The sequence below is a fragment of the Mus caroli genome, unplaced genomic scaffold (genome assembly GCF_978045245.1).
Source record: "Mus caroli unplaced genomic scaffold, Mus_caroli_1 scaffold_11, whole genome shotgun sequence".
Taxonomy (NCBI): Eukaryota; Metazoa; Chordata; class Mammalia; order Rodentia; family Muridae; genus Mus; species Mus caroli.
In genome coordinates, this window is record NW_028227266.1 from 28,510,696 (window position 1) to 28,538,689 (window position 27,994).

The 27,994-nt window shown below is 43.3% G+C and overlaps 2 protein-coding genes across 10 annotated transcripts in view; both read left to right on the top strand.

Moving 5' to 3' along the window:
* Window positions 1-19,217, top strand: part of Prdm10 (PR/SET domain 10) — a 103,347-nt gene extending 84,130 nt beyond the window's left edge. For both annotated transcript variants that reach the window (XM_085844503.1, XM_085844502.1), the window contains exons 20-22: window positions 270-438; window positions 8,355-8,458; window positions 15,866-19,217. In XM_085844503.1, the coding sequence (XP_085700629.1) occupies window positions 270-438; window positions 8,355-8,458; window positions 15,866-16,069 (477 nt within the window). In that variant the 3' untranslated portion in view covers window positions 16,070-19,217. The remainder of the gene's footprint in view (window positions 1-269; window positions 439-8,354; window positions 8,459-15,865) is intronic.
* Window positions 19,218-23,191: 3,974 nt separating this feature from the next.
* Nfrkb (nuclear factor related to kappaB binding protein) overlaps window positions 23,192-27,994 on the top strand; it is a 35,552-nt gene continuing 30,749 nt past the window's right edge. For all 8 annotated transcript variants that reach the window (XM_029481194.1, XM_029481198.1, XM_021172117.2 and 5 more), the window contains exons 1-2: window positions 23,192-23,266; window positions 25,991-26,163. In XM_029481194.1, coding sequence (XP_029337054.1) covers window positions 26,029-26,163 — 135 coding nt within the window. In that variant the 5' untranslated portion in view covers window positions 23,192-23,266; window positions 25,991-26,028. The remainder of the gene's footprint in view (window positions 23,267-25,990; window positions 26,164-27,994) is intronic.

The following is a 27,994-nucleotide window of genomic DNA, read 5'->3' on the forward strand; positions in this document are numbered from 1 at the left end:
ACTTTTGTGACTGGACAAGCTGTTTCACCTTCCTTGGTTTAAGCTTAGCTACTGTAAGCAATTATATACTTCCACTCATTTGCCTTTCCAGCAATTTAACTGAAATCCATTGTCTTAATATCTTTGTAGATGGCCCTTGGAAAACAATATAGAGTTTTAGAGTTATGATTGCTTTTCATTAATCCTGCTCTTACTTAAAGTATAACTTATGAGTCTTAAGTCTCCTGGAATCTCACAGTTCTCTCCCTTTGTTTTCTCTTTCTCCCTAGGTAGCTGGGCAGCCATTGAGCCCCTCTGCTCAGCAGGTACAGCAGGGGCTCAGCCCCTCCCATATCCAAGGCAGTTCTTCCACACAAGGGCAGGCTCTCCAGCAGCAGCAGAATTCCTCTGTACAACACACATACCTCCCCAATGCTTGGAACTCCTTCCGTGGTTATTGTAAGGAGAAGGGGATAATTGTTGGGTGGGGAATCTCTGGCCGTGTGTCTTCATTTATTAGCTTTATAATAGGCTTTTGGATTGAAGTATCGGTTGCTCATTTTCAGTATGTGAATGCATATCATAGATAAGTTAGGGCAGTGTTTTGACCTCAGAGTGCCAGTGTTATATTTTCAGAGATGTTAAGTATGTTACTGGAAGATATGAAGCAGTGATTTAAGGTATTGAATAGATAGAGAGAGGATATATTGATGGTGATGTTTTATCTACCTCTCTATCTATCTATCTATCTATCTATCTATCTATCTATCTATCTATCTATCTGTATATATTTGGTATTAGGAATCAGACCCAGGGTCTCATGCATGTCCATCGATGTAATAGTCACTACGCTTGACCCTGGGTATATGTGTCTTAGTTACTTTCCTGTTGTTATGACAAAGCACCATGACCAAGGCAACTTATATAAGAAAGCATTTACTTTGGGATTACAGTTTCTGAGGGTGAGAGTCCGTGGCCATCACAGTGGGGAGTGTGGCTGCAGTCAGTCACCCTGATGGAGCAGTAGCCGAGAACCTATCTGTTGAAACAGCCGAGGGGCAGGAGTAGCTAACTGGGAATAGCATCCCCATGATGCACCTCCTCCAACAAGGACATGCCTCCTAATTCTTCCCAAACAGTTCTACCAATTGGGGACCAAGTATTCAAATATACTAGCTTATCAGGGCCATTCTCATTCAGACGACAATATGTAAAAATTAACATTGACCTTATACTGGCATCATTAAGTATCCTCATACAACTTCATTCAGATCTTCCTGCAGGAATGATTCTCACCCAGGTATATCAAAATTGCTATTTACAATTATGATGTAAGTACAGTGATTATTTGCATTTTATACAGAAAGCAATGTACATACAATAACTTGTCCAAGTGACTTAACGAATCAACAGAAGATTGTAATCCAACAGTTCTGGCACCAGATCATACATGCTAAGTCATCTCGCTGAATTGCATCTCCTAAAAACTTTGAGATTATCATGTAGCAGAGAGGTTGACATATTTGAGTAGTATGTTCTGAAATCCTGCGGTTCATGCTCGGGAAGTATGAACAGGCTGGCAGTCAGAGGTGAGAGTTGGTAACTTTTTTCGTGATGCTCCGTAACTTCTCCTGGGGAGACAGGAACAAACTTCTATTCATCCCAGACAGGGCGCCCACGATAGCTCGAGGAGGAAGTGACCCCACTCAGCTGCAGGTTTGTGAACCAATGGGTTTGTTCAGATTGTCTGCAGGAGGATGGCTATCTGCTTACTCACAGGGGACTTGAAAGCATCTGATCACCAAATGCCCATTTTAGCATGGTGACGACTCATAAAAGCTGGAGCCCTGGAACCCTGCCCAGTTTGTAGTAAGCTCTATTGGAGAGAGTTTCTCATCAGAAATTTTCACTGCTTTTGTAACTTAGAGGAGAGGCCCTGTGAACTTCTAACACCACATTTCTTTGGCCATGTGTGTTTCCTTGGCTTTCTAAGTCTCCCTTATGTCACCAGAAGAGAGAATGGCTACACACCACTCAGGCCTTTGACCGGCTCGTAGGCTCTTTCTACCCGTTTTCCACCATGTTTCCTGAGTCTTGGAGAGGGTGACAGAGATGTCTGATTATTTTCTTCCATTTATTGCTGAGGCACTGCGCCACTATGACACACCAATAGTCACTTATTCTCAGGACGTTGGATTATCTGCAGTAACCACTAGCAACCATAAAAAAGATTTTCCCCCACATCTGAAGCTGATAGCAGTAGAAATATTTGGGCATAAACACAAATGTTGAAAAGCATTTGACCGACATATCACATCTGTTTATATAGATACCTCCCCGCTTGGTCAGTGATGTCCCCAGTCACAGTTCTGTCCTGGATTATAATATGAGACATCAGTTCCTTCCATTGTAGTGGGCCTTACATGCAGTCAGAACAGTGAAAGCAGCTAGCAGAGTGGGAGCTTCCAACCGTCATGCCAGCCACATTTTTCTGTGCCCTAGAGGCAAGAAGTACAGTATTTGAAGCAGTAGGGTCTTACCACCTACTTTTGGCATGCAAGCAACAGTAGTGGCAATGCTTTTGTGGGTATGTGTGGGTCTCTGGGAACTTCCCTGGCAAAGAACTCATACTGGGCTTTTATTCAATAATCTACATCTCCCAGAAAATGCTCTTTTCTCACCCATACAACTTGTCGTCATTCAGACACTTCAACTGCTCTTTTAATGTTCATTGAGATGCTTTTCCAAGTCTGTCCTGGAGTTACTCCAGGACAGCTCTATATGATAGAACGTTTTTTTAAACGGGTGTGGGGTGCAGGAGCTCTAAGGCCTGTTACTGTTCACACCAAGAATTGGTCTTGAGTGACTAAGGGGATGCTAAGAAGAAACATTATGGAGGTGTAGTGTATGAAACACTCCATCCCTGGCATCAGTGCAGAAGAGCAGTGTTGGATGCAGCAGCAGCAGAGAGGAGGACACTGCTCTGTCTGCCCTCAGTAGGTTTCCGAAGTGATTCCCTACCTACCTCAGTGGAAACCCACATTTTTCCCAGCCTTCTTTTCCAGGGGTCCCCAGCACGGCTTCCCCGTGGTTCTTAGATTTGGGCCTAAGTGGGGAACAGGACCCCACTCTAACCACTGTGCTTGCCACTGAGCTGGCTTTCCAGTTCTGACAGGCCAGCCCTGGGGTTGCTGCCTCTGCATTGGACACAGCGGGCTGCTGAAAGGGTCAAGGATGCGTGATAATCTCCGCGCCCATATCCTCTCTCCCAGGGGAACAATTTATGTAGCATATTTTACATAGATAACTGTTTCCCCCTAGAACAAACTTGACCTTTTTCACCTTTATTTATTTATTTATTTATTTATTTATTTTAAAGATTTATTTATTTATTATATGTAAGTACACTGTAGCTGTCTTCAGACACTCCAGAAGAGGGCGCCAGATCTTGTTACGGATGGTTGTGAGCCACCATGTGGTTGCTGGGATTTGAACTCTGGACCTTCGGAAGAGCAGTCGGGTGCTCTTACCCACTGAGCCATCTCACCAGCCCTATTTTTTTTAATTATGTCTTCTGTGAACAACTGCTATGGCTTTAAAGCCCTCCAGGCTTACTAACACTAATTTGATTTACTATCAGTGTTTTTCCTTGGAATGACATCTTGACACAAATCTTTATGCGTTTGCATTTGAGTGACCCAATAGGCTCCTGGTTCTGCTGGACTAGGTCATTCAGATCTGCCAGAGCCTCTTCTTCATCAATATCATATTTCTCCATGGGACATAGCAAAGCCACTAAACCTCCATACCAGTCCCAGAGCCCATGCTGGATTAACTGTCTGCTGAGTGCGGTAGAATGTGGCCCAGTGTGCTGAGCATTCAGTTTCTCTAGTAACTCTCCTTCCACTATTGTCCTCTGGTGCTGATGTTGACGGGAACCCCAGCCAGGACCGTGTGTCTCTGGTGGCTTGTATGGCCAGTCTATGAGACACCTATTTCCTTCCTTGCCTTGGATTATTCAGCCTTTGTCTCAAGGAAGGATGGACTGTTACTACTTAGCTTCTTTTTGTCTGTAGCCTTCAGACGGAGTGCATCTGTCCCCACATCTTGCAGTTTCATGAGCCAGACTGAGACAGGATCTTTCATTCCTTGTTTAAAAGTCTTTCCCAGGGCTAGAGCAATGGCTCAGAGGTTGAGAGCACTGACTGCTCTTCCGGAGGTCCTAAGTTCAATTCCCAGCAACCACATTGTAGCTCACAATCATCTGTAACAAGACCTGATTCCCTCTTCTGGTGTCTGAAGATGGCTGCAGTGTTCTTACATACAATAAATAAAATAAATCTTTTAAAAAGAAAAAGGTCTTTCCCACTCAAGTTCAGAGGGAGAGTAATCCTTGGTCATTGTAGTTTCTGTACTGGCTGTTACTAGGACTGCCCATCCACGCGTTGAATCATAGGTTTTTCTCTTGCTCTGTACTGCAGGTCAGACCAGAGGGCTCTTCTATCGTTTTCATCCTTTTCTACTCCTTCTCAAAGTCTTAATTCTCCTCATGGGTTCTGAGGTTTTTGATTCTCTTTCCCATGCATTCCATTAGCTGTAAAATATGGCAAGCCAGCTTCAACTCCTCTCTGTCTCATCTCCCCCTTCCCACATTCCCACAAGACCAGAGGCGAGTGCTGAGGAGAGCATGTGCTTGTTTTTTCTCTAATGTAATTCTGCCCTTCCATGGGAAACTTACTTCTGGGCAGACAGCTCAGCCCCAGCTCTATGCCTTATTACTCAGAGCAAAGACCGGGTAACAGCTTTCACCACCTCTTTATGCTCTTATCCCAAACAGGCTACTTAAGGTCTGTAATATATTCAGTAAGACATCAGCTGCTTGGGGGAGGGGATTTCCTGTACTTATGTGGTAGACCTCATTTATCCAGACCATGTACGGGAAGGTAGCCTTCCTGGGGTCTGCTCTCCCCTAACCCCAAGGTGCACCACTCTCAAATAGCTTGGCTTTGGGTATATATCTTTTCACCTAAATGCAGTTACTACTGTAGCAGAGACACATCATCTCATATGCCATGGGAGAAGGTAGCCATATTGGGATCGCTCCCAAGGATGCAGGCTCCCCTGGATCACCCGAGGCACACTGAGCAGTATGCTGCAGCCACTGTTCTCGACCCATCTTTGGTTCTGCCAGTCCCTGTTCAGGTGCCAGCTATGCGGTGGGACTTTTCTTGGAGACATGTGAAGAACTGTCTTTTACCCCAGATAGGACACTAACAGATAAAGTTATTACACCCAATCTAGCTTGATAAAAAGTGAGGTTCAGGTTCAGTGAGAGACTGTTCTAAGTGATCAGTTGAAAGGAACAGAGGCAGATACCCGATGTCTTGCTCTAGCCTGCATGCATGTAACACATACACACAGAGACACACGGACACATACACACACATGCATGCGCACACACACCAATAACAACAACAGCCAAAAACACTAAAAAGAGAATAAATGAGAAGAACTTCACAAAGATCTCTTTTTGTTTGTTTTTCGGCGCACAAGGCTAAGTACTTGCTCTATGACTGAGTCCAAAATGTACCTAGCCCACATTGGGGGAAAAAATCATGTTATTGCTATTATTCAGCCTAAAAATAAATGGAAATAATTCTTTAACATCTTTAAATATAGTTCCAATACCCAGCTATGACTCATATTTCTCTGATCGTCTGAGAAAGGTATTTGAGTTTCTTGTTTGAACTGAGTTCTAAATAAGGGCCATCCTTGCAGCTGACTGCATCTTCAACTGTTTTTCCACACCTTCTCATCCTCCCCATGCAGCCACTGTGTCTGCTGGAGAGACCAGCCAGGAGTCCGGTAGTGCTCACACTGGGTTTGCCAGGGCTATCCCCGTGCTCTTACTTGATGCACTTTCTTCTCTTTGTTCCCTGTAGACTCGCTAGATCTAGAGGATTAACCAGGGTTCAGTTCTTTTCCCCCAGGGGCCTTGGCTGGTGCAGGGGTTGGGCCACTCCTCTTTCAGTAATGTTCAAAGCCACTAGTGTTTATTCTCTAGCTTCTTTGTCTCATCAGGACTTGCACAGTTTTGATACTCTAATATGGTTCTGTCATTCCATTCATGAGGTAGAAACATTTTATAAAACACACACACACACACACACAAACTTGTGCCAGGTATGGTGTAGCACACACCTGTAACCTCAGCCTGCATTCTTAGCCATTGGTAAGCAGGAGGATTGCCAGGCCATGCAAGGCTACCTAGAAAGATACCATCACAAACAAACAAACAAGAGCATGCCTTCCATTGCAGAGGCAGAGGCAGGGCATCTCTGTGAATTTGAAACCAACCTGTCTACATAGTTTGCTGAGGTTAGAAAGCTACATAGTGAAAACAGATCTCAAAATAACAATGAAAGCAAAACAAGATAATGAAGAAAAAAATTATCATAATCATAAAATTAAGATACAGCTTGTATACAAAAAGCAGAATCAAATACTTTAAATGCAGATTCATGATTTATTTTACTGTATTTGAAAACAGTGAGTGAGTTTCCTTCCATTATAACCCCAGAAGGCTAGTGGTGCTGTGCATCTTAGTATTATTTTGTGCTCATGATGTTTCTACACACACATGCCACGATGCGCTTGGACCCGCTGCATTTATTACCTTTGTAGATGCTTAGGCTACCTCATCTTTGGCTGTTTACTCTGGCCTCTGCATCGTTCACCCATGACCCTTTCCTGTGCTGGGAAGACACAATGTTCCAGGCTCACCCTCTGTTGCTGCCCAGAGCTGGCATCAGTCAATCGCCTACTCATCTCCCTTCCATCTTGTGGAATATTAACACTGCTTATTCATTTGTGATCCTAGGCAGCTGTAAAGACATTTGTGCCATGAGTTCATATCTGAGTATAAAAGAGAAAAATACCAAGCCAGAAACTCATTTCAAAGTCTAAAAAGTTTGAGTATTTGACTTTTGAGGGAGGAGGCATTAGTTGTTTCTTAGATGAGCCCTTTGTACTCGTCTCACACGCATGTAGTCATCGTTTGCATCAGGTCTCTTCACATCAGGCCAGGTGTGGTGGCACACACCTTTAATCCCAGCACTTGGGAGGCAGAGGCAGGCTCTGAGTGCAAGACAGAACTGAACCTGTCTATAGAGCTAGTTCCAGGACAGTCAGGACTACCAAACAAACAAAAACAAAAATAACAACAACAAAAAACAAAAACAAAAAAAAGAAAGAAAAGAAAAAGAAAGAAAGAGAGAAAGAAAGAGAAAGAGGGAAAAAGAAAGAGTAAAAGAAATCACACCATTGTAAGATCTTGCAAATGTGGGAAACCATGGGATCTGTCTCAATGGGAGTGTGAGCATTGGCAAGTATGGGTGGTCTCTAGCTTAGGACTTGGGATCTTTCTTCTCTTGGCTTTTTGATCCCATATAGCTCAGGCAAGTCTCAAAATACACTATGCAGCCCAGACTGGGGAGATAGCTCAGCTGGTAGCATTCAGGACTCCCTGGGTTTAATATATAGCACAGCATAAATTGGGCATAGCACCAGGTGCCTGTAATCTCAGGAGGTAAGAGATGGGGCAGCCAGAAGTTCAAGGTCATTCTTAGCTTTGTAGTAAGTTCGGGGTTATTGTGGGATACATGGATCCCTATCTCAAAAAAAAAAAAAAGTGGTCCTTCTGTGTTAGCCTGCTGAGTGCTTGGATAATAGGCCTGTGCCCAGTGCCCTTGGGATTTTCAGCAGAGGATTACTGTTGGTGGGGCAAAATACAACCATCCACCATTTTTGGTTTCTGCTTTTCAGACTGCGATCTCATCTTGTTGCTCTGGCTGTTCTGGGCCACTCACCTTAAGCCTTTTCCTTGGTTCAGGTGATTGATTCACCTTTATTCTTGAGTACCTATGTGTATATCTGCCATCAACACTTTATTATAAAGTGGACTTTGAGTTGACAAGGTTGTCCTTGTAGCTAATACACAGGTTATGAATATGCCAAGGTAGGATAGGCTAAGCTATAATGCTTGGTAATTTATATATGCAAAAACATTTTTTTGGAAAGAGGCTCTTATGTTGTAGTCTTGACTGTCTGGGAACGACTTTGGAGGCAAGGCTGGCCTCAAACTCATAGAGACCCTCCTGCCTCTGCCTCCCTAGTATTGGGGTTAAAGGTGTGCATTATGTGCATTATAATACCTGGCAATGTATATGTTACATGCATTCCAGTTAACTGTCTGTTCAGTTTATAGTGAGTTTATTGGTATATAACCCCATTATAGAAGTAGAGAAGCATTTGTTTTTTCTAGCACTTACACTAAAATCGAAGACCACTAAATTTTGTTTATTTCCTGTTTTCAGCATCTGAAATTCAAATGATGACACTGCCCCCAGGTCAGTTTGTGATCACAGACAGTGGTGTGGCAACCCCTGTTACTTCTGGGCAAGTGAAAGCAGTGACTCCGGTAAGTCATTCTTCCAGGGCTGTGTTACAGCTGTCCCAGTCTTCCCTCCCTCCTTCCTACTCTCCTTCCCTTTGAAGTGCTGGAATTGGAACCCAGGACCTTGTACATGGTGGCTTGCTGGGTAGGTCATCTACCATTGACTTACCTCCCCTGGCCTCCTGTTTCTTTTCATTGGTGATTAGGTCAGTTTTTTTCACAGCTGATGATTTGAAAGCTGGATCTTTGTTGCTATATCCTTAGTGAATTGCTCAGTAGACTAGTGCCCAGTGAATGTCCATCCAGCTCCTAACTACAATAAATCTACCAGATCTAGCACTTCTTATAAATATTACAAGACTTTAGCTGGGAGAGAATAATATAATGAATTATTTATGGTGTGTGTGTGTGTGTGTGTGTGTGTGTGTGTGTGTGTGTGTGTGTGTATTTGAGACAGGGTTTCACCATGAAAGCCAAGGGTTGGGGCAAAGTCAGGAGAGGTTCAGGGAAACCTGGGTATAGGGTGCTACTTGTACAAAGGTGGAGCCACAGGCTGCCTTAAGAGAGGATCAGTATGCCAGGTGCAGGCCATGCCAGTCAGAAGTGATTCATCTGCTAGCTGAACTGCCCCACTCCCTAGATTAAGTTCCTAAAGACCCATTCCACTGTCTGTTCCCTTCCCACCCCACTCATCCTGTTTCACTGCTGTCCCTCCTGCTGCAGTGTCCCTGGCCTCAACTTGGGTTGACTTCCACTGTCCCGATGCAGGCTACAACAGTCAGAAGACCAGCTGCCCAGGTGCATGCCACACTAGTCAGAAAAACTGGTAAAAGCCAAGCAAGCCAGAAAAACAGATAGGTGAACTCAGGCAGAGACTCCTTATTGGACCAGAGACTGCTTGGACTGGCCATAGATAGGCAGCCCAACAAAGGACCTCCTCTATTCTCTCAGTACACCCAGTCCCCATTCCCCTCATCATCACTGTATACCATGCCCTGGCAGAGACCCCCTGCTGCACCAAAGGGCAAGCTAGGCCAAGCCTAGTCCAGAAGTCCAGACCCCAAGCTCAACAGAGACTCCCTACTGGATCAGACAGACAGAGGTCAGGCAAGTTGCCAGAAATCCAGATCACAAAGACCAGAAGACCAAAGAGGAAATAGAAACCAAGGAACAAAACACCCATCCAACAAAGGCAAACTCAGATATCAGTATATAGACCTGTAATCATCCGTACTGCCTAAACACCAGTGTAAGAACACAGTCCACAACAGCCAGAGCAATATGGCACCACCAGGGCCCAGGATTCTACAACAGTAAGACCTGGATATTCGAACACAGTTGAAGCATAAGAAATTAACCTTAAAACCAACTTTATGAAGATGATACAGGTCTTTAAAGAGGAAATGAAAAACAAAAACAAAAACAAAACCCTGTTAAGAAATCAAGGAAAGAGGCCGGGTGTGGTGGCTCACACCTTTAATCCCAGCACTTGGGAGGCAGAGGCAGGTGGATTTCTGAGTTCGAGGCCAGCCTGGTCTACAGAGTGAGTTCCAGGACAGCCATGGCTACACAGAGAAACCCTGTCTCAAAAAACCAAAAACCAAAAACCAAAAAAAAAAAAAAAAAAAAAAAAAAAAAAAAAAATCAAGGAATGGGGTTGGAGAGATGGTGTAATAGTTAAGAGCACTGACTGCTTGCTCTTCCAGATGTCCTGAGTTCAATTCCCAGCAAACCACATAGTAGCTCACAACCATCTGTAATGGAATCCAATGCCCTCTTCTGCTGTGGCCAAAGACAGATTTATTTATTCATCTAAATAAATCTTTAAATAAACAAATAAATCAAGGAAAACACAAAAAATTGGAGAAAATCAATAAATCCCTTAAAGAATGCCAAGAAGGGCTGTAGAGATGGCTCAGTGGTTAAGAGTACTGGCTGCTCTTCCAGAGGTGCTGAGTTTAATTCCCAGCAGCCGCATGGTGGCTCACAACCATCTGTAATGGGATCTGATGCCTTCTTTTCCAGTGTGTCTGAGGACAGCTACAGTATACTTATATAAATAAAGTTTAAAATAAAAAATCTTAAAAAAAAAAAAAAAAGAATGCCATAAAAGCCAAGAAGAAACAGTTGAAGGAAACCATTCAAGGCTTGAAAATGGAAAAAGAAGTAATAAAGAAAACACAAACTGAGGTAATTATGGAAATGGAAATCTAGGTAAGCTAATGGGAACTACAGATGTAAACATCATTATAGAACATAAAACATCCAGAAAATCTGAAACATAATGAAAAAAACCAAACATAAGAATAATAATAGAAGAAGGAGAAGAATTTCAGATCAATAACCCAGAAAGTATATTTATCAAACTCACAGAAGAAAAATTTTCTAACCTAAAGGACATGTCTATAAAGGTATAAGAACTTACAGTACAGCTGGGCAGTGGTGGTGCATGCCTGTAATCCCAGCACTTGGGAGGCAGAGGCAGATGGATTTCTGAGTTCAAGGCCAGCCTGGTCTACAGAGTGAGTTCCAGGACAGCCAGGACTGCACAGAGAAACTCTGTCTCAAAACAAAAAACAAAACAAAACAAAATAAAACAAACAACAACAACAAAAATCAAAACAAAAAAGAACTTACAGAACACCAAAAGATTGGACCAGAAAAGAAAATCCCCTTGCCACAAAGAATCAAAACACTAGCTGGGCAGCGGTGGCGCATGCCTTTAATCCCAGCACTTTCTGAGTTCTAGGCCAGCTCGGTCTACCGAGTGAGTTCCGGGACAGCCAGGGTTATACAGAGAATCCCTATCTCAAAAAACCAAAATAAAATAAACAAAAAACAAAACTCTAAACATGTAGAACAAAGATGGAATATTAAAAGCTACAAGAGAAAAAGGCCAAGTAACATATAAAGGTAGACCTATTAGAATTATACCCAACTTCTCAACAGAGGCTCTAAAAGCCAGAAGGGCCTGGACAGGTATCGTGCAGGCCCTAAGAAACCACAGATGCCAGGAAAGACTACTATATCCAACAAAACTTTTAATCACCATAGATGGAGAAAACAAGATATTCCATGACAAAATCAAATTTAAATGATAACAATCCATAAATCCAGCACTAAAGAAAGTGCCAGGTCTCCAACCTAAGGAAGTTAACTATACCCAAGAAAACACACGAAAAAAAAAAAGAAAAAAGAAAACACACAGTAAATAATTTCACATCCGTAAAATCAAAAGAAGAGAACAAACACATAATACCACCAATAACAGCAAAACAATAGATATTAACAATCAACCATTGGTCATTAATATCTTTCAATATCAATGGGTTCAATTCCTCAATACAAAGACACAGACTAAAAATGGATGCAAAACCAGTGTCCATTGCTGCATACAACGAATACACCTCAACAGCAAAGATAGACATTACCTCAAAGTAAAGGGTTGAAAACAGATTTTCTAACTGAATGGACAGAAGAAGCTAGCTGGTGTATAAATTATAATATCTAACAAAATAGACTTCCAATCAAAATTAATCAAAAGAGATAGAGGAAGGCATTTCATACTTACCAAAGTAAAAATCTACCAAGATGACATTTCAGTTCTTAACATTTATCCCCCAAACACGAGGTACCCACATTATAAAAGAAACATTACTAAAGCTTAATTCCCACAAGTTAATAGTGGGAGACTTCAACACTCTACTCTTACCCGTGGACAGGACATCCAGACAAAAACGAAACAGAGCAATGATGGAGCTAACAGACCTAACAATAGCTACAGAACATTTTACCCTAACACAGAAGAATAGACCTTCTTAGTACCTCATGGAACCTTCTTCAAAACTGACCACGTACATGGTCACAAAGCAAATCTCAACAGATACAAGGAAATTAAAACAACCTCATTTCCTGTCAGACTACCACAGAATAAAGCTGCTTTTCAACAGCAGAAACAACAGGGTGTCTACAAAATCATGGAAACTAAACAGCTCCCAACTGTATGACTACTGGGGTCAAGACAAAAATAAAGATATTATAGACTTCTAGAATTCAGTGAAAATGGAAGCACAACATATCCAAACTTACACAATGAAAACAGTGATAAGAGGAAAGTTCATAGTACTAAGAAGTTCGAGAGATCTCCTACTAGCAATTTAACAGCACACCTGAACGCTCTAGAACAAAAAGAAGCACACACACTCAAGAGGAGTAGATGGCACAAAGTAATCAAACCTAGGGCTGAAACCAATAAAATAGAAACAGAGAACAATTCAAGGAATCAATGAAACAAAGAGTTGGTTCTTTGAGAAAATAAACAAGACCAACAAACCTTATCCAAACTGACTAAAAGAGAGAAAATATATAAATTAACAACATCAGAAACAAAAATGGGGACATAACAACAGACACTAAAGAAACCCAAAGAATCATTAGGTCATACTTCAAAAACCTAAACTCCACAAAACTGGAAAATTTAAAAGAAATAGACAAAATTTTAAATAGATACTGCTTAACAAAGTTAAATCAAGATCAGATAAACAATTTAAATAGTACTATAAAGGAATAGAAGCCTTGAACTCCTTGGTACAGGAGACAACTTCTGAGTAGAACATCACCAACAGCTCAGGCACTTAAGATCAATAATTAATAAATGGGACCTCATGAAACTGACAATCTGAAAGGTAAAGGACACCATCAATAGGACAAAATGACAGCCCACAGAATGGGAAAATATTTTCACTAACTCACATCTTACAGAGGGGTAATTTCCAAAATATATAAAGAACCCAAGAGCCGGGCGTAGTGGTGCACGCCTTTAATCCCAGCACTTGGGAGGCAGAGGCAGGCGGATTTCTGAGTTCGAGGCCAGCCTGGTCTACAAAGTGAGTTCCAGGACAGCCAGGGCTAAACAGAGAAACCCTGTCTTGAAAAACCAAAAAAAAAAAGAAAAAGAAAAAAGAAAAAAAAGAACCCAAGAAAATATACATCAAAAAAAAAAACCCCAAATAATCCAATTAAAAAATAGAGTATATAGCTGAACAGAATTCTCAACAGAGAAATCTCAAATGGCCAAGAAACAAAGAAATGTACAGCATCCTTAGCAATTAGGGAAATGCAAATCAAAATGACTTTGAGATTCCATCTTACACCTGTCAGAACAGCTAAGATTCAAACCACAAGTGACAGCTTGGGAAATCAACCTTGTGGTTTCTCAGGAAACTGGGAATCAACAATCTACCTCAACACCCAGCTATACCCATCCTGGGCATATACCCAAAATAACCCCAAACTGGAAACAACCTAGAAGTTCTTCAAGTGAAGAATGCATAAAGAAAATAAAGAAAATGTGGTACTCCATTTACACGATGGAGTATCACTTAGCTGTTAAAAACAATGGCATCATGAAATTTGCAGGCAAAAGGATGGAACTAGAAAAAAATCATCCTCAGTGAGGTAGCCCAGACCTGGAAAGACGAACATGGTACGTACTCATTTATAAGTGGATATTAGATGTAAAGTAAAAGAAATAATGCTACTACAAACCATAGACCCAGAGAGACTAAATAGCAAGAAAGGCTTTCGCAGGGGGTGGGGGTGGGGGGGTGGGGGTGGTGGAGGAAGGACCTCCCTGGGAAGGGGAAATAGCATAGATTTTACCTGTGGACTGAGAGTGGGTGGGGTTGGGAACAGGAAGGATCTCATGGGGGAGGGGAGATAAAATGCTGGGAGAAACTGGAATGAGGAGCATTTTGGGAGTAAGGTCGAAACCTAGTGTAGCAGGAACTGGGTGGAATCTGTGAGAGTAACCCCAGCAAAGACTCCTGGTAATGGGGGACATGGGACCTGAACTGGCATCTCCTGTAACCAGGTAAGGACCCAACCCGAAATCTCCAACGCACAGTTTGTCCTGTCTGCAGTTCTGGGACTAGAGCCTAACACAGTTGTCACCAGAGAAACCAGCAATCAATGGGAGCAGATGCAGAGTTCCACAGCCAAATGTTAGGTGGAGCTCAGAGTCTTTCGGAGGAGGGAAGGGAAGGATTAGAGATCAGGGAGCCGGCAGGGGTCTGACCTAGGCCCTCTGCATCTGTTAGTGCTGAATAGCTGTTGTTGTGGGATTCCTAACAGTGGGAGTGGGGGCTGTCCCTCACTCTTTTGCCTGCTTTGGGACTCTTTTCCACCTACTGGGTTGCCTTTTCTAACCTTGATGTGATGGTACCCACCTGGTCTTATTGTAGCTTGTTTTTGCCACGTTTGATGTCCCTGGAAGGCCTACTGGTCTGAGGGGAGGCAGAGTTGGGGGTGAATATGGGGGAGGGGGGAAGTGTGGGAGAAAGATACTAGGGGGAGGGGAGGGAGAAGGAATTGCAGTTGAGGTGTAATATGTCAGAGAAAGAGAGAGAGATGGTACAGTGATGGCACACACCTTTAATGCCAGTACTAGGTAGGCAGAGCTAGGTGGATCTCTGAGTTCAAGGCCAGCCTGGTCTATAGAACAAGTTCCAGGGCAGCCAGGACTACACAAAGAAAAGCTGTTTCAAAACCAACTAACCAACCAACAAAAATGTAATTATGTGTCTATGGGGAATACATGCATGTAGATGCAGTGCCTGAGCAGATCAGAAGGGTCACCAGATCTGTTGGAGCTAGGATACAGGTGTGGGGAACAGAACTCCTGTTCTATGGACAGAGGACGTAAGCCCATAACTGCTGAGCCATCTCTCGAGCCTTTGCTTTAGTATATTCTAAACGTCTTTACTTGGAAAAATATAATTTAGGATTCTTTGGGGCTCAAGGATCTACTTCTGTTTCCTCCCGTAACACTGGGATACAGAACACCTTCTGCAGGTGGGTCCGCTTCTAGGAATTGAACAGCTCTTTATGCTTTTGTGGCAAAAACTTAACTGACAGAGTTATCGCTTCAGCCCTATCTAGTATTATTTTAAATGTTATTGGGCTTTGAAATTCTATTATCTGGGAACCATTAGTGTTGAAGACTTATCTTAGATACCAGTCAGCCCCTTTACAAAGAGACCTTATGAAGTTTTCAATTCATTTTGGATGAATTTTAACATTTGATTAACAAAACAAATTTCTAAATTCTCAGGAGCAACTTTTAAAGAGCATGTTTAATTTATTTATTTTTAATTAAAATTTTTTTTTGCCCAGCAAAGTGTCACCAAGTTGTAAATGTCTATAGCTAAGGTTCCTCATTGCATTATCTGATGACACAGCGAAGGTGTTCCTTTGAGCTACTTTTGGAGCCTATGACCTGTCCACAAAGGTCATAGGTCAAGCATCTCGCACAGGCACCTGATAGGTCCACTTGTAGCACACTTTGAACGTGTCTTCCTCCTCCCTTGTAGTAGTTTCCTTGATCTCTTCCCAACCCCAGTTCTTTTCAAAGATCTTTTTGTTCTGCTCTAGGGTCATTATGTGTTATCAGAAAGCCAGCCAGAATTGGAGGAAAAGCAAGCCTCTGCTCTCTCTGGAGCAGTCCAGGTTCAGCCTTCTGCACACAGTGACTCCCTGGACTCCACAGGCCCCAGCCAACAGCAGACTACACAGTACATCATCACAACCACCACCAATGGCAACGGGGGCAGCGAAGTGCACATCACCAAGCCGTAGCCTTCATCCCACAGCTGGAGTCCAGAGCTCACACCACAATTTTGGAATCTGAAGCTCCAAACACCTCGTGACCTCTTTTTAAAGATTTATTACTCTCTCAAGCGGTTGAAAACTGCAGTTTTGACAACGTAGACCAAGGGTGATTTTTGCCAAGGTCACCTTGAGTCAATTGACTCTTCAAACCCTTGGGATTTCTGCCATGGAATGCAGCTCTTTCAGGGGAAAGTTAACTTCTAGATGGAGGAACTTGCGCCTTGCTCTTGAGCTGGTTGTTTGTTTTGTTTTTGTTTTTGAACACACTGACAAGCCTTACTTGCCCTTTGTGGAAATACTCAGTGGCTGGTATTATGTTCATACCAAAGGTGGAGACAGGATGTACCAAGTCTGTGGCCACTGGACTTCTGATATCCAAGCTATGGCATCAAAAAAGAAGGAACATTTATTTTATGGGTGTGATTAGGTCAGAACCGCTATATCTCATGCATTGAGTTTTCAGTAATTTTAACAAAGGCAGCTAGCTTATTGGAGGTGAAATTAAAATAAGATAAAGGTTTGGTGGTGGTGCTCTGAACGAAACTGTCATCTAAATTTTTCTTATTGCTGATCTCTCTCTCTCTCTTTTTTTTTCTCTCTCTCTCTTTCCTATATGGGGCCTCTGCTGCCCAGTATAGCCCTGAGCTTATGGGCTCATGGGATCCTCCTGCCTTAGCGGCCCACGTAGCTGGGACTACAGTCAGGCACTGTCATGGCAGTTGTTTTTAAACTACCTTGTTTCAGAAAACCTGAAACCTGGGCAGCAGCAGTCTCTCCACAAATGCTGTCCCCAGGCCGATCTGGCCTCACGGTCCACAGGCAGACTCCCTGGAAGACAAAAGGACGCATGATCCGAACAGGAGTTGAGCCCCTTTGTTAAAGCTCTGCCTCCAGGCTTTGGGTATATATAGCTGTGTTTAAGAAGGAGATATAGTTCTACGAAAAATATATAAATTATATATATATGTACAGACATATATATACAAATACATACATACTTAAGGAGAGAGAAAGAGAGAGAGAGAGAGAGAATGAGAACTGAAGCCTTGTCCTGCCTTGCGGGATCCACATACTGTCCACTTATAAAGGATGGGTTCCTTACTCTACATACATAAACTCAGGTGTTTATGTATAACACTTTTGTGTGTGATGCTAGAAATCAGACCCAGGGCCTCTTGCATGTTAGGCAGGTTCCCCACCACTGAGCTACAACTCCAGCCCCCACCTCGCACTCGGGTTCACAGCATTGGGTGTATTTTAGTACTTTCGCTCTTTTGATGCTGTCTTAAAAATGAAGATTCTTTAAGGTTGGGTAGAAAGGTGGCCTTTCTTACTTCTAAGCATTTTAAACTTTGAGCCTGTCATTAACTCACCCAGACCTTGATCTAAGACCTTGATCTAACTTCCCACTGAGGGCAAAAATAAAAATAAAGGGACCATTGTAATAGGCTGAGATAAAGGGATGGGTGTGAAGGAATATTAACGCAGTTAGTTCTGAGAGGAACGCAGTTGTATGTATGATAGTGGTCTTCTATGTATTCCTTTTTGGGAGTCGTGTTTGCTGTGGATCTAGTGGGGAGGTGTCGCCCTTTTTTTATGACGCATTCCAGTTGTACCCATAAGACATCTTCAAAGCCTGTATTTTAACAACTTTTGTGACATATTTAAAAATAATTATTGTAGAGTGAATTTATCACTCCAGATCAGGGACACCTAAGTTCATTTCAAATGAAGTTAACTAATTTATTTTATTTACATTTCTAAGGAAAAACTGGGTCTGTGGTTTAAGATATAGAGTAACTTTTGGGTGGTAAAGATGCCTTCCTGAAAAGTAATCATTTGGTTTGAAGTCACTTTATTTATTATGTAGATCCTGTGCTTTCCTCTTGGGATCTCATTCATAGACCATGTCTGAAGATTTGGGCATGAAAAGAACCTGGGAAAATTACCTCAAAAAAATGCGTGGAAACTGAAAATGGACTCTGTATTTTTGCCAACAAAAAGGTAACAGTAATTTTAACATGAAATGTTGACTCCAGTCACAAAATGCAAGACTCTGTTCCCAAAGTCCTGTGGTGTCATGACTGTAACTGTCTCATCGGGTTTTCCAAAAGACTTGTAGTGTTGTAACTATCCCAGGGTCTCATCCAGAGAGACTTAGGAGGTAAGGAGCAATAGACCATCTCAAAGGTACAGTTGGAGTTTTTGTAATTTATATTTGCCCTGCTGGAGCTGGGCGTGGGAGTGCACACCTTTAATCCGGCGCTTGGAAGGCTGAGGCAGGATTCTCTTTGAGTTGGAGGCCGGCCACTCCTACAAAGAGTTCAAGGACTGCTAGGGCTATACACAGAGAACCCCTGACTTGAAAAAACTACACAAGTAAATAAATAAATTTGATCTGTTGGATTCTCTTTAATGTGAGCCAGCAAGGTATCTCCCCTCTTCTCAGGAATAACCCAGTGATTAAAATAAAGCCAATCACTGAAGGAATGTTGGTTTTATGCCAGTTATTTTTAACTTTTAAAATACACAGAGGAAAATACTCTTGAAGGACCTTTTCATCTCTTTCTCTTTTTTTGGTCCTTATATGAAATAAGTAGATTCCAGAATATACACCATCACTATTCTAAGATCAGGTATTTTTATGAATTTATCCCGAGGTGACAGAAGAGATGGCAGAGTATAACCCCTCTGACAGCCCAGTCTGGGAAACATGTGGCCAAGGTTTCTATGGTGATCTCTCCCTCCCAGACACATTGACACTGTAGACTGCATTCATTACAGTGGGAATATTTTGAAGTGGGTTGGATGTATATTTTTTTTTTTTTACATTTTTATTGTTTAGTTTGTGCCCAGAAAAATGGTTATTTCATCATGTAACATTCCTATTTTTCTGGAAAGACTTTTCTGTTTTGATGTTCTTGAATTATTTTCTGACCTGGAATTATCCTTTCAAAAAAAATTCTTAAAAGATGTAGAGCTAAAAAGTACCTAATGAGAAGCTGAAGCTGGCCCATTGGTTGAAAGTATTGATTCTATCTTGTTATTTAAATGTGAACATTTATTGTATATTCAGTGAGTTATAGTGTTAATAGTCTTGTGCTACCCAGCAGGTGTAAAAACTTAATAAATATTTTTTTAATAAGCATGTTTCTTATTTGCGCATGTATACACAGGGACCACTGATATGGTTAAATATTTCCTTTTAAATCTTGCACAAGCCATTCTGGTCTGCATAGTGATTTCTAGGTTAGTCTAAGCTACAGGGTGAGGCCCTGTGTCCTCAAAATAGTGCACTTTGCTTTCTAGTTCTCAGTGGTGTACTTAAGAGCCTTGGAGATGGTCTCGCCATCTTCCTTCTAACATGTACAAAGTCAAACAAACGGAAAACGCACTGTTTCTGCAAAGGACGCAAATTCTGTTCCCAGTACCCTCCTCTTTGGGTGACTCATGGCCACTTGTTACTGGAGTTTCAGGGATCTGTTGCCTCTGGCCTTCTCAGGCACCTGTTTACACACACACATACATACACACACACATACACACACACACACACACACACACAATTTCAAAATCCCAGGGGATCCAGTCATTGGGGAAGGAAGGGTCCTACGATTTTATGAGTTTAATCAGATTCGCTGATAAAGATTTCCTGTGCCCCTGGCAGAGGGAGAGGCTAAGAAATCACTATGAAATACAGCAGAGAACCTTACTTCATAGCTAAGGGGAAACTAGTTAACCAAAGCCTAACCTGCAGAGTTTCTCAGAGCCTTGCTGAACTGGGGGAATGGAATGCTCAAATCAGCCGCCTGTAGCCATCCATTGAGTATGAGAAGCATTGGAGAAGGCCACTGCTGAGAATCATATGCTCACTGAAGAAATCAAGACCAAATGATAGGGCCCTAAGAGTACTTCCACTTCTCTGTCCGCTAAAGGCCTGTCTCTAGAAAATGTTAACCAGTTCTCTCTGTTCAGCTGTAAGAAGAAATGGCATGGGCTAGAGATAGAACTCAATGATAGAGCACTTGCCTAGTGGAGGGACTCTGGCCAGCTGGAGCACGGTGAGCCAAGCTCTGGCATGCCTTGCCCTTCTCCCCATTCCCTCTGCCTTGCTAAAACCCCTTAGATTACATTCTTAGAGCTAACTGCCAAGGGTTAGCCCCTTATTTGGCCACCTCCTCCTGAGGCTGACTACCAAGGTCCAGGTATTGATGTCCAGCAATCAAAAGTCCCCTTTGGCTAATTTAACATGCCCAATTAAAATTAAACTCCTCATCCTTACATGGGGTTTCCCCCCTTTATCTTTATAAACTAGCATTTCTGTATATGCTAAGACTGTCTCCTTGGGGCTGAAGAGATGGCTCAGCAGTTAAGAGCACTGACTGCTCTTCTGAAGGTCCTGAGTTCAAATCTCAGTTACCACATGGTGACTCACAACCATCCATAATGAGATCTGATGCCCTCTTCTGGTGTGTCTGAAGACAGCTACAGTGTACTTACATATAATAATAGATAAATCTAAAAAAAAAAATAAAAATAAAAGACTGTCTCCTCTATCCAGAGGCAGTCCTTTGTCTCCCTTTGGGACAAATCTCTCTCTCTCCCTTATCTCCTTCTCCCTCATCCTCTGTTACTTAACTTTGTCTATTATTCCCAGCCCTTGGTCCCTCTGAGGCAAATAATCTCCTTTGTGCTGAGAACTTGATCTTGGGGGTCCGGAGCTAATACTGATCCTTAGAATGTATGTGGCCCCATGTGTGCACTGTAAAATAAAACGAAAATTATAGGGCAAAAAACCAAACCAAACCAAACCAACCAACCAACCAGCCAAAACACAAAAACAAAAGCCTCACAGCTTAAAGGTATTTACCATCAAGACAGAATTCAAGACAGTGAGAGCAAGAAAGAGATGGAGAGGCAGACCCAGGGAAAAATGTTTTCAGATTATGTGTCTAATAAAGGACTGTTAGCTAGAGTACACAAAGAAGAAAAAGAAACACACAGTCCTAGTGAGAAATGGCATGAAGATTTCTTCATAAAGAATATACACAAATAAATGAGCATGTGAAAGTATGCTCCACATGTTAGCACCAGGGAAGTTCAAATTAATATTAAAACAATACAAGCTTTCAGGGTGCGGCTCAGTGGCAGAGTGCCACTACATTCCATCCCCACTACCAGAACCAGACCATAATATTTACTATCTAGTTGGAAAAAAGATGCAACCTCTGCCAAGTGTGGCGGCATTCATGATAATGCCAGTACTTGGAGGTCTAAAGCAGGAACATGGCAAGTTTGATGGCTAAGTGATGGAGACACTTAAAACATCAGTGCTTGTGGATGAGAGGGAGAAGGGGAGGGGAATTTTAAGGATGAGTAGGTGGAACACAGGTTAATTTTTGGGTGGACAGTGAAACAATATTACATAGATCTGTCAGTTATTTGAAATATGTACCACTCGTCAGTGAAGAGAGAGTGTGTGTGTGTGTGGGGGGGTGGGGGGTGGGTGTTGAGGTAAACCTATGCTTTGTTAAATTTTGGTATGACCCTAAAACTGCTCTAAGAACAAGGGCTAATGAAAATGGCAGTTTGTAATGTTTTAATGCTCTCCTGTCTGGTCACCCAGAGTGATGCTGCACTGCCATTTCTAATTGATGGTTTCTAACTCCAACAGGATCCAAGGACATCTTTTTTGTTTGTTTGTTTTTTGTTTTCTTCGAGACAGGGTTTCTCTGTATAGCCCAGGCTGTCCTGGAACTCACTTTGTAGACCAGACTGGCCTTGAACTCAGAAATCCACCTGCCTCTGCCTCCCGAGTGCTGGGATTAAAGGCATGCGCCACCATGCCCTGCTGATCCAAGGACATCTAAAGAGTCAGTGGGTGTGTGTGCGTGTGCGTGAGTGCAAAGATTTGGCTTTATTTGGAAAGCACTATTTTCCACTGAGGGAAGGACATGCCTGGCATGCTCTGCTCCCCTGACATGTTTATTAAACCGTAGGAACTGTGGGTAATCTACGCAGGACCAGAGGGTGAACTGTAGAATACTTGAGAAGACATTCTAAATAAGACGGTCTTAGAGAAAGAAGGCGTAATGATGACTCAGAAGAGTAAGTTGTCGAAGTTTTCACTTTCTACAAGTTGTGTGGACTTGGAGACATGGGTTAGAGTCTGTGTTATATTTCCCAACCTTCAAGACTGCAAGAGTTCCTCCACTGTCTGGTGGCCTCAGCAAAGCCTTCCCGACAGAGTGGTGGTGTCTAACAGTTTTCTTCTCCTGGAGGGAAGCTCTTTAAACAGGAAGGTAAGCAACTCAAAATAGCTTCAGGAAGTCCCCGAAACGGATCAGATTCTCTAGGCTCCTCTCTGCCAGAATAAACGATAAAAGCTGAGTGACCTTCTCAGATGGAAGGACACTAAACTGAGGATTCTGAGTGGGGGAAAAAGCTACAAAGTCGACTCTGAGGCCAGACCAGCTACCTGGAGGCAGCAGAAACCAGCTGAGCTGCCTGGAAAGAGGTGTAGACCAACTGAGGCACCTGGAAAGGACTCACTGCAACCTGTTGAGCTGCTTGTAGGCTGTGCAGTGTTCCAGGTTCCCAGCTTTTGTGAGTTGTCGTCACTCATGCTGGGGTGAGCCTTGGTTTTGCAGCTAAGTAATTTCTGCTCTTGTTACGTAAACCCTCACCAGTATGCCTGCAAGTAATCCCAATAGTAGTTTACCAAGTTGGACTTGGGTGGTATTGGTATTTTGATTTGTCGTGTTGGGTCTCCCCTGGAAAAACTTTGTCACACAAGAAGTGGCGGTTAGCACGGTGTCTGATCAGACTGTGCTCTTGCTTCGCAGCTGACAAAAGGCGACATTGCTCTATCTTCCAAAGCTCCTGAGCCAGGAGAGCCTGGCACAGAATGGAACGTGCCTCCTCCGCACCGACGTAGCTTGTGGCACCAGGCGCGTCGGGGCGGTTCAGGTGCTGCCACAGGCTCCGCCCCTGCCCGTCCTGCCCAATACGCCCCGCCCCGCCGTTAGGTTTCGCCCCACAGGTCCCGCCCCTTCCGCTGCCGGAGCCCGGAACGTGCGCGTACCCAGACGCCTTGCGGGGGCGGGCGCGTTCCGGAGCCCACGGCCGGACGAGCCCCGGGTGAGACCCGCGGACTCTGCTGAGGTGAGGGTGGGCCCAGGCGTCGGGTTTGGTGGGTGCCGGGGGGAGGGGAGAAGCGGGGAGAAAGGGAGAAGCGGGGCGTTGCCGTGGGCACGCGGCGGGCCCCACGCGTGGCGTGCGGCTGCGGGGTGGGCGAGGGTTAGGGGAGGAGGACGTGTGGGGGAGGGGCGGGCCGCGGCGCGCTGCGCGCAGGTGGGGCTGGCGACGTGGGGCTGCGATCCGAGGTCCTTGCTTGCTGGTTGCTCGCGAGGGTCTGGAGGGTGGGCTAGCCCAGGTGCAGAGAAGAGGCCTTCCTGGTCTAGCGAAGCAGCCCGGGACACCCCAACACTTAGAAATCGGCAGCTTCCGGGGTTCCGGCTCGCTAGCAGCGCCCCTGTTTTTGTATTTTGAGTTCTTGTGCAGAATAAGTGGCAAGGCAGCGGTTGTCACTAGATAATTACGTGTAGCTTACTAATCGTCGGTATTGGAAGCAGCTTCTGAGTGAGTTGTGTACATTGTGCACCTGTCAGATGAGGTAATTGGCTTTGCACGCTGTCTATGCCACTTACGGTAAGAGGAGTTTATTCTAAGCATCAGGTTGCCTCTGTCTGTCGGTCTGCCTTCCTTCCTTTCTTTCTTTTTTTTCTTTCTTTTTTTGAAGTTTTGTTACGTGCAGGTGTCTTGCTCCTTTCTCACTTTCACTCAGTTATTTAGGCGCCACATGCGTGCAGGATGTCCTCAATTCTCAGTGTGCTGACGATGAGCGCGCAGTTACCTAGGGACCACACAGCTGTGTCTGTGTAACACTCGCCGTATCTTTCCTTGATCTGAAATACTGTCAGAACGTGAAATCATTTTGCAGAAAAGAGCTTCCATTCTAGGTATATTACAGACTTACCCTTTATCATTTGAGAACTTGGGAAGTGGGAAAGATCTTCACTGTTCTGTAAACTCACTTAGCTGGAGATCCCCTTTAAGATCCTAAGAGAAAAAAAGGTAGGAAGGGCCTGGTCCAACTCCTCCTTAACTACAGGTAAGGAGCCTGACATCTCACAGGTAAGATGTCACAGATAGTGACGGCCCCAGGGTAGAATCTGGTTGCTCTTCCCACTTTTGTGGGCTTGTTGGTCTGTTTGTCAGTAATAGTGATAAGAGTCCAGTCCATGTAGAGCAGCTGGATCGTGACCCTTCTGGAGTGGGGGTTGAGTGACCTTTTCAGACTGATCATCTAAGACCATTGGAGAACACAGATATTTACATTACGAGTAGTAACAGCGAAATTGCAGCTATGACGTAGCAACAGAAGCGGTCTCATGGTTGGGAGGTGGGTCACCACAACTCGAAGGCCGCAGCATTAGGAAGGCTGGGAACCACTGAGGTAGAGCGGTGAGTACCAGTTCACCGTGCCTTAGCACTGTTCAGAACTGTGGCCTCAGCTTCATACTGATTCCAGCTTTGGGACATGCTTGCATTAACTTACATGGATCTGAAGGTCAGATTGGCCACTGACAGCTAATAACAGTCTGGTGATTGGAGCCCTAGGAATTTATGTGGATGAATAAAGTCATATCAAGTGTTTACAGTTTAAACTGAGAGTATGTAAGAAGTATTGTATATGATATTAACATCTGCAGGCAAGCCAACCAAGAGTTGGGTAAGCTATTTCCAAGCTTTGATCTTCAATTAGTACCTGTATAGTAGGTATAATAAGCACAGCTGTAAGAATTACTTGAAAACTGGGATACAGAATGAGACCCTACCCCCTGCTTTAAAAAAACAAGACTTGAGAGATAATTTATATAAGTTAGTATCTGAGTTTACTAATGTTAATGGCTTTTTTAAAAACAATCTTAAATTAAAAATACCATCAGCATGTGTGTGTATGCGTGCAAATATCCATAGCATTCCTCTGGAGGTTCTTTCCTTCTGCGGTGGGTCTCGGGATCAGACTCAGGTCATTGTGTGGCACGCACTCTTACCCACTAAGCTGTCTTGCCAATCTTGCCTGTGGATTTAGAATGGTTCAAATAGATTATTGACCTTGGAACTTGTAGTTGTGGACCATGGGCTGTCATTTTTTAATTTTTGAGACAAGGCCTCATGCCTTACCCCAGGCTTACCTGAAACTTGTGATCCTCCTGCCCTATCCTCCCAAGTCCTGGGATTATGCACACGATTGATCATGCTTGGTTAGCACTCAATTCCTGGGTCTTAACTCTAATATAAAAGGAAAGTGTAAGAAACTTAAGGCCGGGCGTGGTGGCGCACGCCTTTAATCCCAGCACTTGGGAGGCAGAGGCAGGCGGATCTCTGAGTTTGAGGCCAGCCTGGTCTACAGAGTGAGTTCCAGGACAGCTGGGCTACACAGAGAAACCCTGTCTCGAAAAACCAAAAAAAAAAAAAAAGAAACTTAAGAATTTAGAAGTTGTTGTAGAGGCAGTTTGAGAAGTCTTACTAGGTTAGGTAAGACTTGAAACTTTGGTGGAAATGGGGTGTTAAAGGGTGGAAGGATAACTATGTGGTTAGAGAAAAGGACGTGATGTAAAGGAGATTGGAACGATGGTTGGTTACTCTGTAATCTACTGTAGGAATGCTGAGGATTGTTGCATGTTTGAGGCTAGACTAGGGTGTATAGTGAATTCTAGGCCATTTTGGGATACAGAGTGAGACCCTGCTTTCTGCTTTTAAAAAACAAAAGACTTGAGATTGAATATTAGCATCGGTCTGATCTCCGCTTTCCTGTCTCAGGGTGTATTTTTATGTAGAATACCTGTGGAGAAGAAGCCATGGATTCCTTGGACCACATGCTGACAGATCCCCTTGAACTTGGTCCTTGTGGAGATGGTCACAGTCCGGGAATCATGGAGGACTGCCTTCTGGGTGGTACCAGGGTTAGTCTGCCTGAAGACCTTCTGGAGGATGTGAGTAGTAACACTGCTGCAAGCGTTTCATTCCCCATCTTCTGACCCCCTTTCCTCTGCCCTCTGCCTTCCTTGTCCTTTTATTTTCCCCATTTCCGAAGTGTTCCCTTATTATGTTTAAAAGCATAGTGTAGTTAGTATTCTGATTAAGGAAAACAGTATAAGATATAGTCTACATGTTTGATCAACCAATCAGAATAATACCAGCATGATATAAATGAACCATATTATAAAAAGATAATTTTCACTAATTAAAAAAAAAGGTGGAATATTTTAAGAGCATAATTGTGTTTTCCTTAAATGATTTTCCTGTTGGGAAACATTAAACAAACCCAGATTGATTTGTGTGTGTTCATATGGTAACCTTCTAGTCAGGAGTAGTGTGTGTCTTGGGACAGGACATCAGCATGCCTTTGATTACTTTCGCAGGTGAGATGTAAAGTCCTCATTAGTAAGGAAGCTACCATCTGTTAAGAGAGGGTGTGTATGTGCTTGCTGTCCCTCCCCTCAACTCCCCTCTCCCCCTTCCCCTTCTTCCCCTCATTTGTATCTTCTTTGTGTTCTCTTTCAAGGAAACTTCTTTATGAGATCTGTTCTATTATTAGGTGCTTATTTTATTATGTACCTTGTTCATGCCAGACAAGTTAGATACTAAAACTAAAATTGGATGGAAAAACAAGATTTTAAGCTGGGCAGTGGTGGCGCATGCCTTTAATCCCAGCACTTGGGAAGCAGAGGCAGGTGGATTTCTGAGTTCGAGGCCAGCCTGGTCTACAGAGAGTTCCGGGACAGCCAGGGCTATACAGAGAAACCCTGTCTTGAAAAACAAAAACAAACAAAACCCCCCCACAAGATTTTAGGAAAAGATATTAGATTATTTATTTTGAGTCTAAGGTGATTGGGATACATTCATGAAAGGGTATTTTGTGGTTGAGTCATCATGTGGCTGTTATGTTGTTAGGGTAAAGTCAAAATTATCTAACAGGTTTATATGTCTGTCTTAGTCAGGGTTTCTATTCCTGCACAAACATCATGACTGTCTTAGTTAGGGTTTTACTGCTGTGAACAGACACCATGACCAAGGCAAGTCTTATAAAAAACAACATTTAATTGGGGCTGGCTTACAGGTTCAGAGGTTCAGTCCATTATCATCAAGGTGGGAGCACGGCAGCATCCAGGCAGGCATGGCGTAGGAGGAGCTAAGAGTTCTATGTCTTCATCCAAAGGCTGCTAGTGGAAGACTGACTTCTAAGCAACTAGGGTGAGGATCTTATACCCACACCCACAGTGACACACCCATTCCAACCAGGTCACACCTATTCCAACAAGGCCACACCTTCAGATGGTGCCACTCCCTAGTCCGAGGATATACAAACCATCACATTGACCAAGAAACAAGTTGGGGAGGAAAGGGTTTATTCAGCTTATATTTCCACATTGTTGTTCATCACTAAAGGAAGTAGGGACTGGAACTCAAACAGGTCAGAAAGCAGGAGCTGATGCAGAGGCCATGGAGGGATGTTCTTTACTGGCTTGCTCAGCCTGCTCTCTTACAGAACCAAGTCTACCAGCCCAGAGATGGCACCACCCACAAGAGGCCTTTCCCCCTTGATCACTAATTGAGAAAATGCCTTACAGTTGGATCTCATGGAGGCATTTCCTCAACTGAAGCTCCTTTCTCTATGATAACTCCAGCTGTGTCAAGTTGACACAAAATCTAGCCAGTACAATGTCCTCCTTTCTGCAGCTATACCCTTCCTTTCCTTGATCAAATGAAACATTTTCTGAAGTTGCTAATTAAAACAAACCACAGATATGAGTAAAATAAATA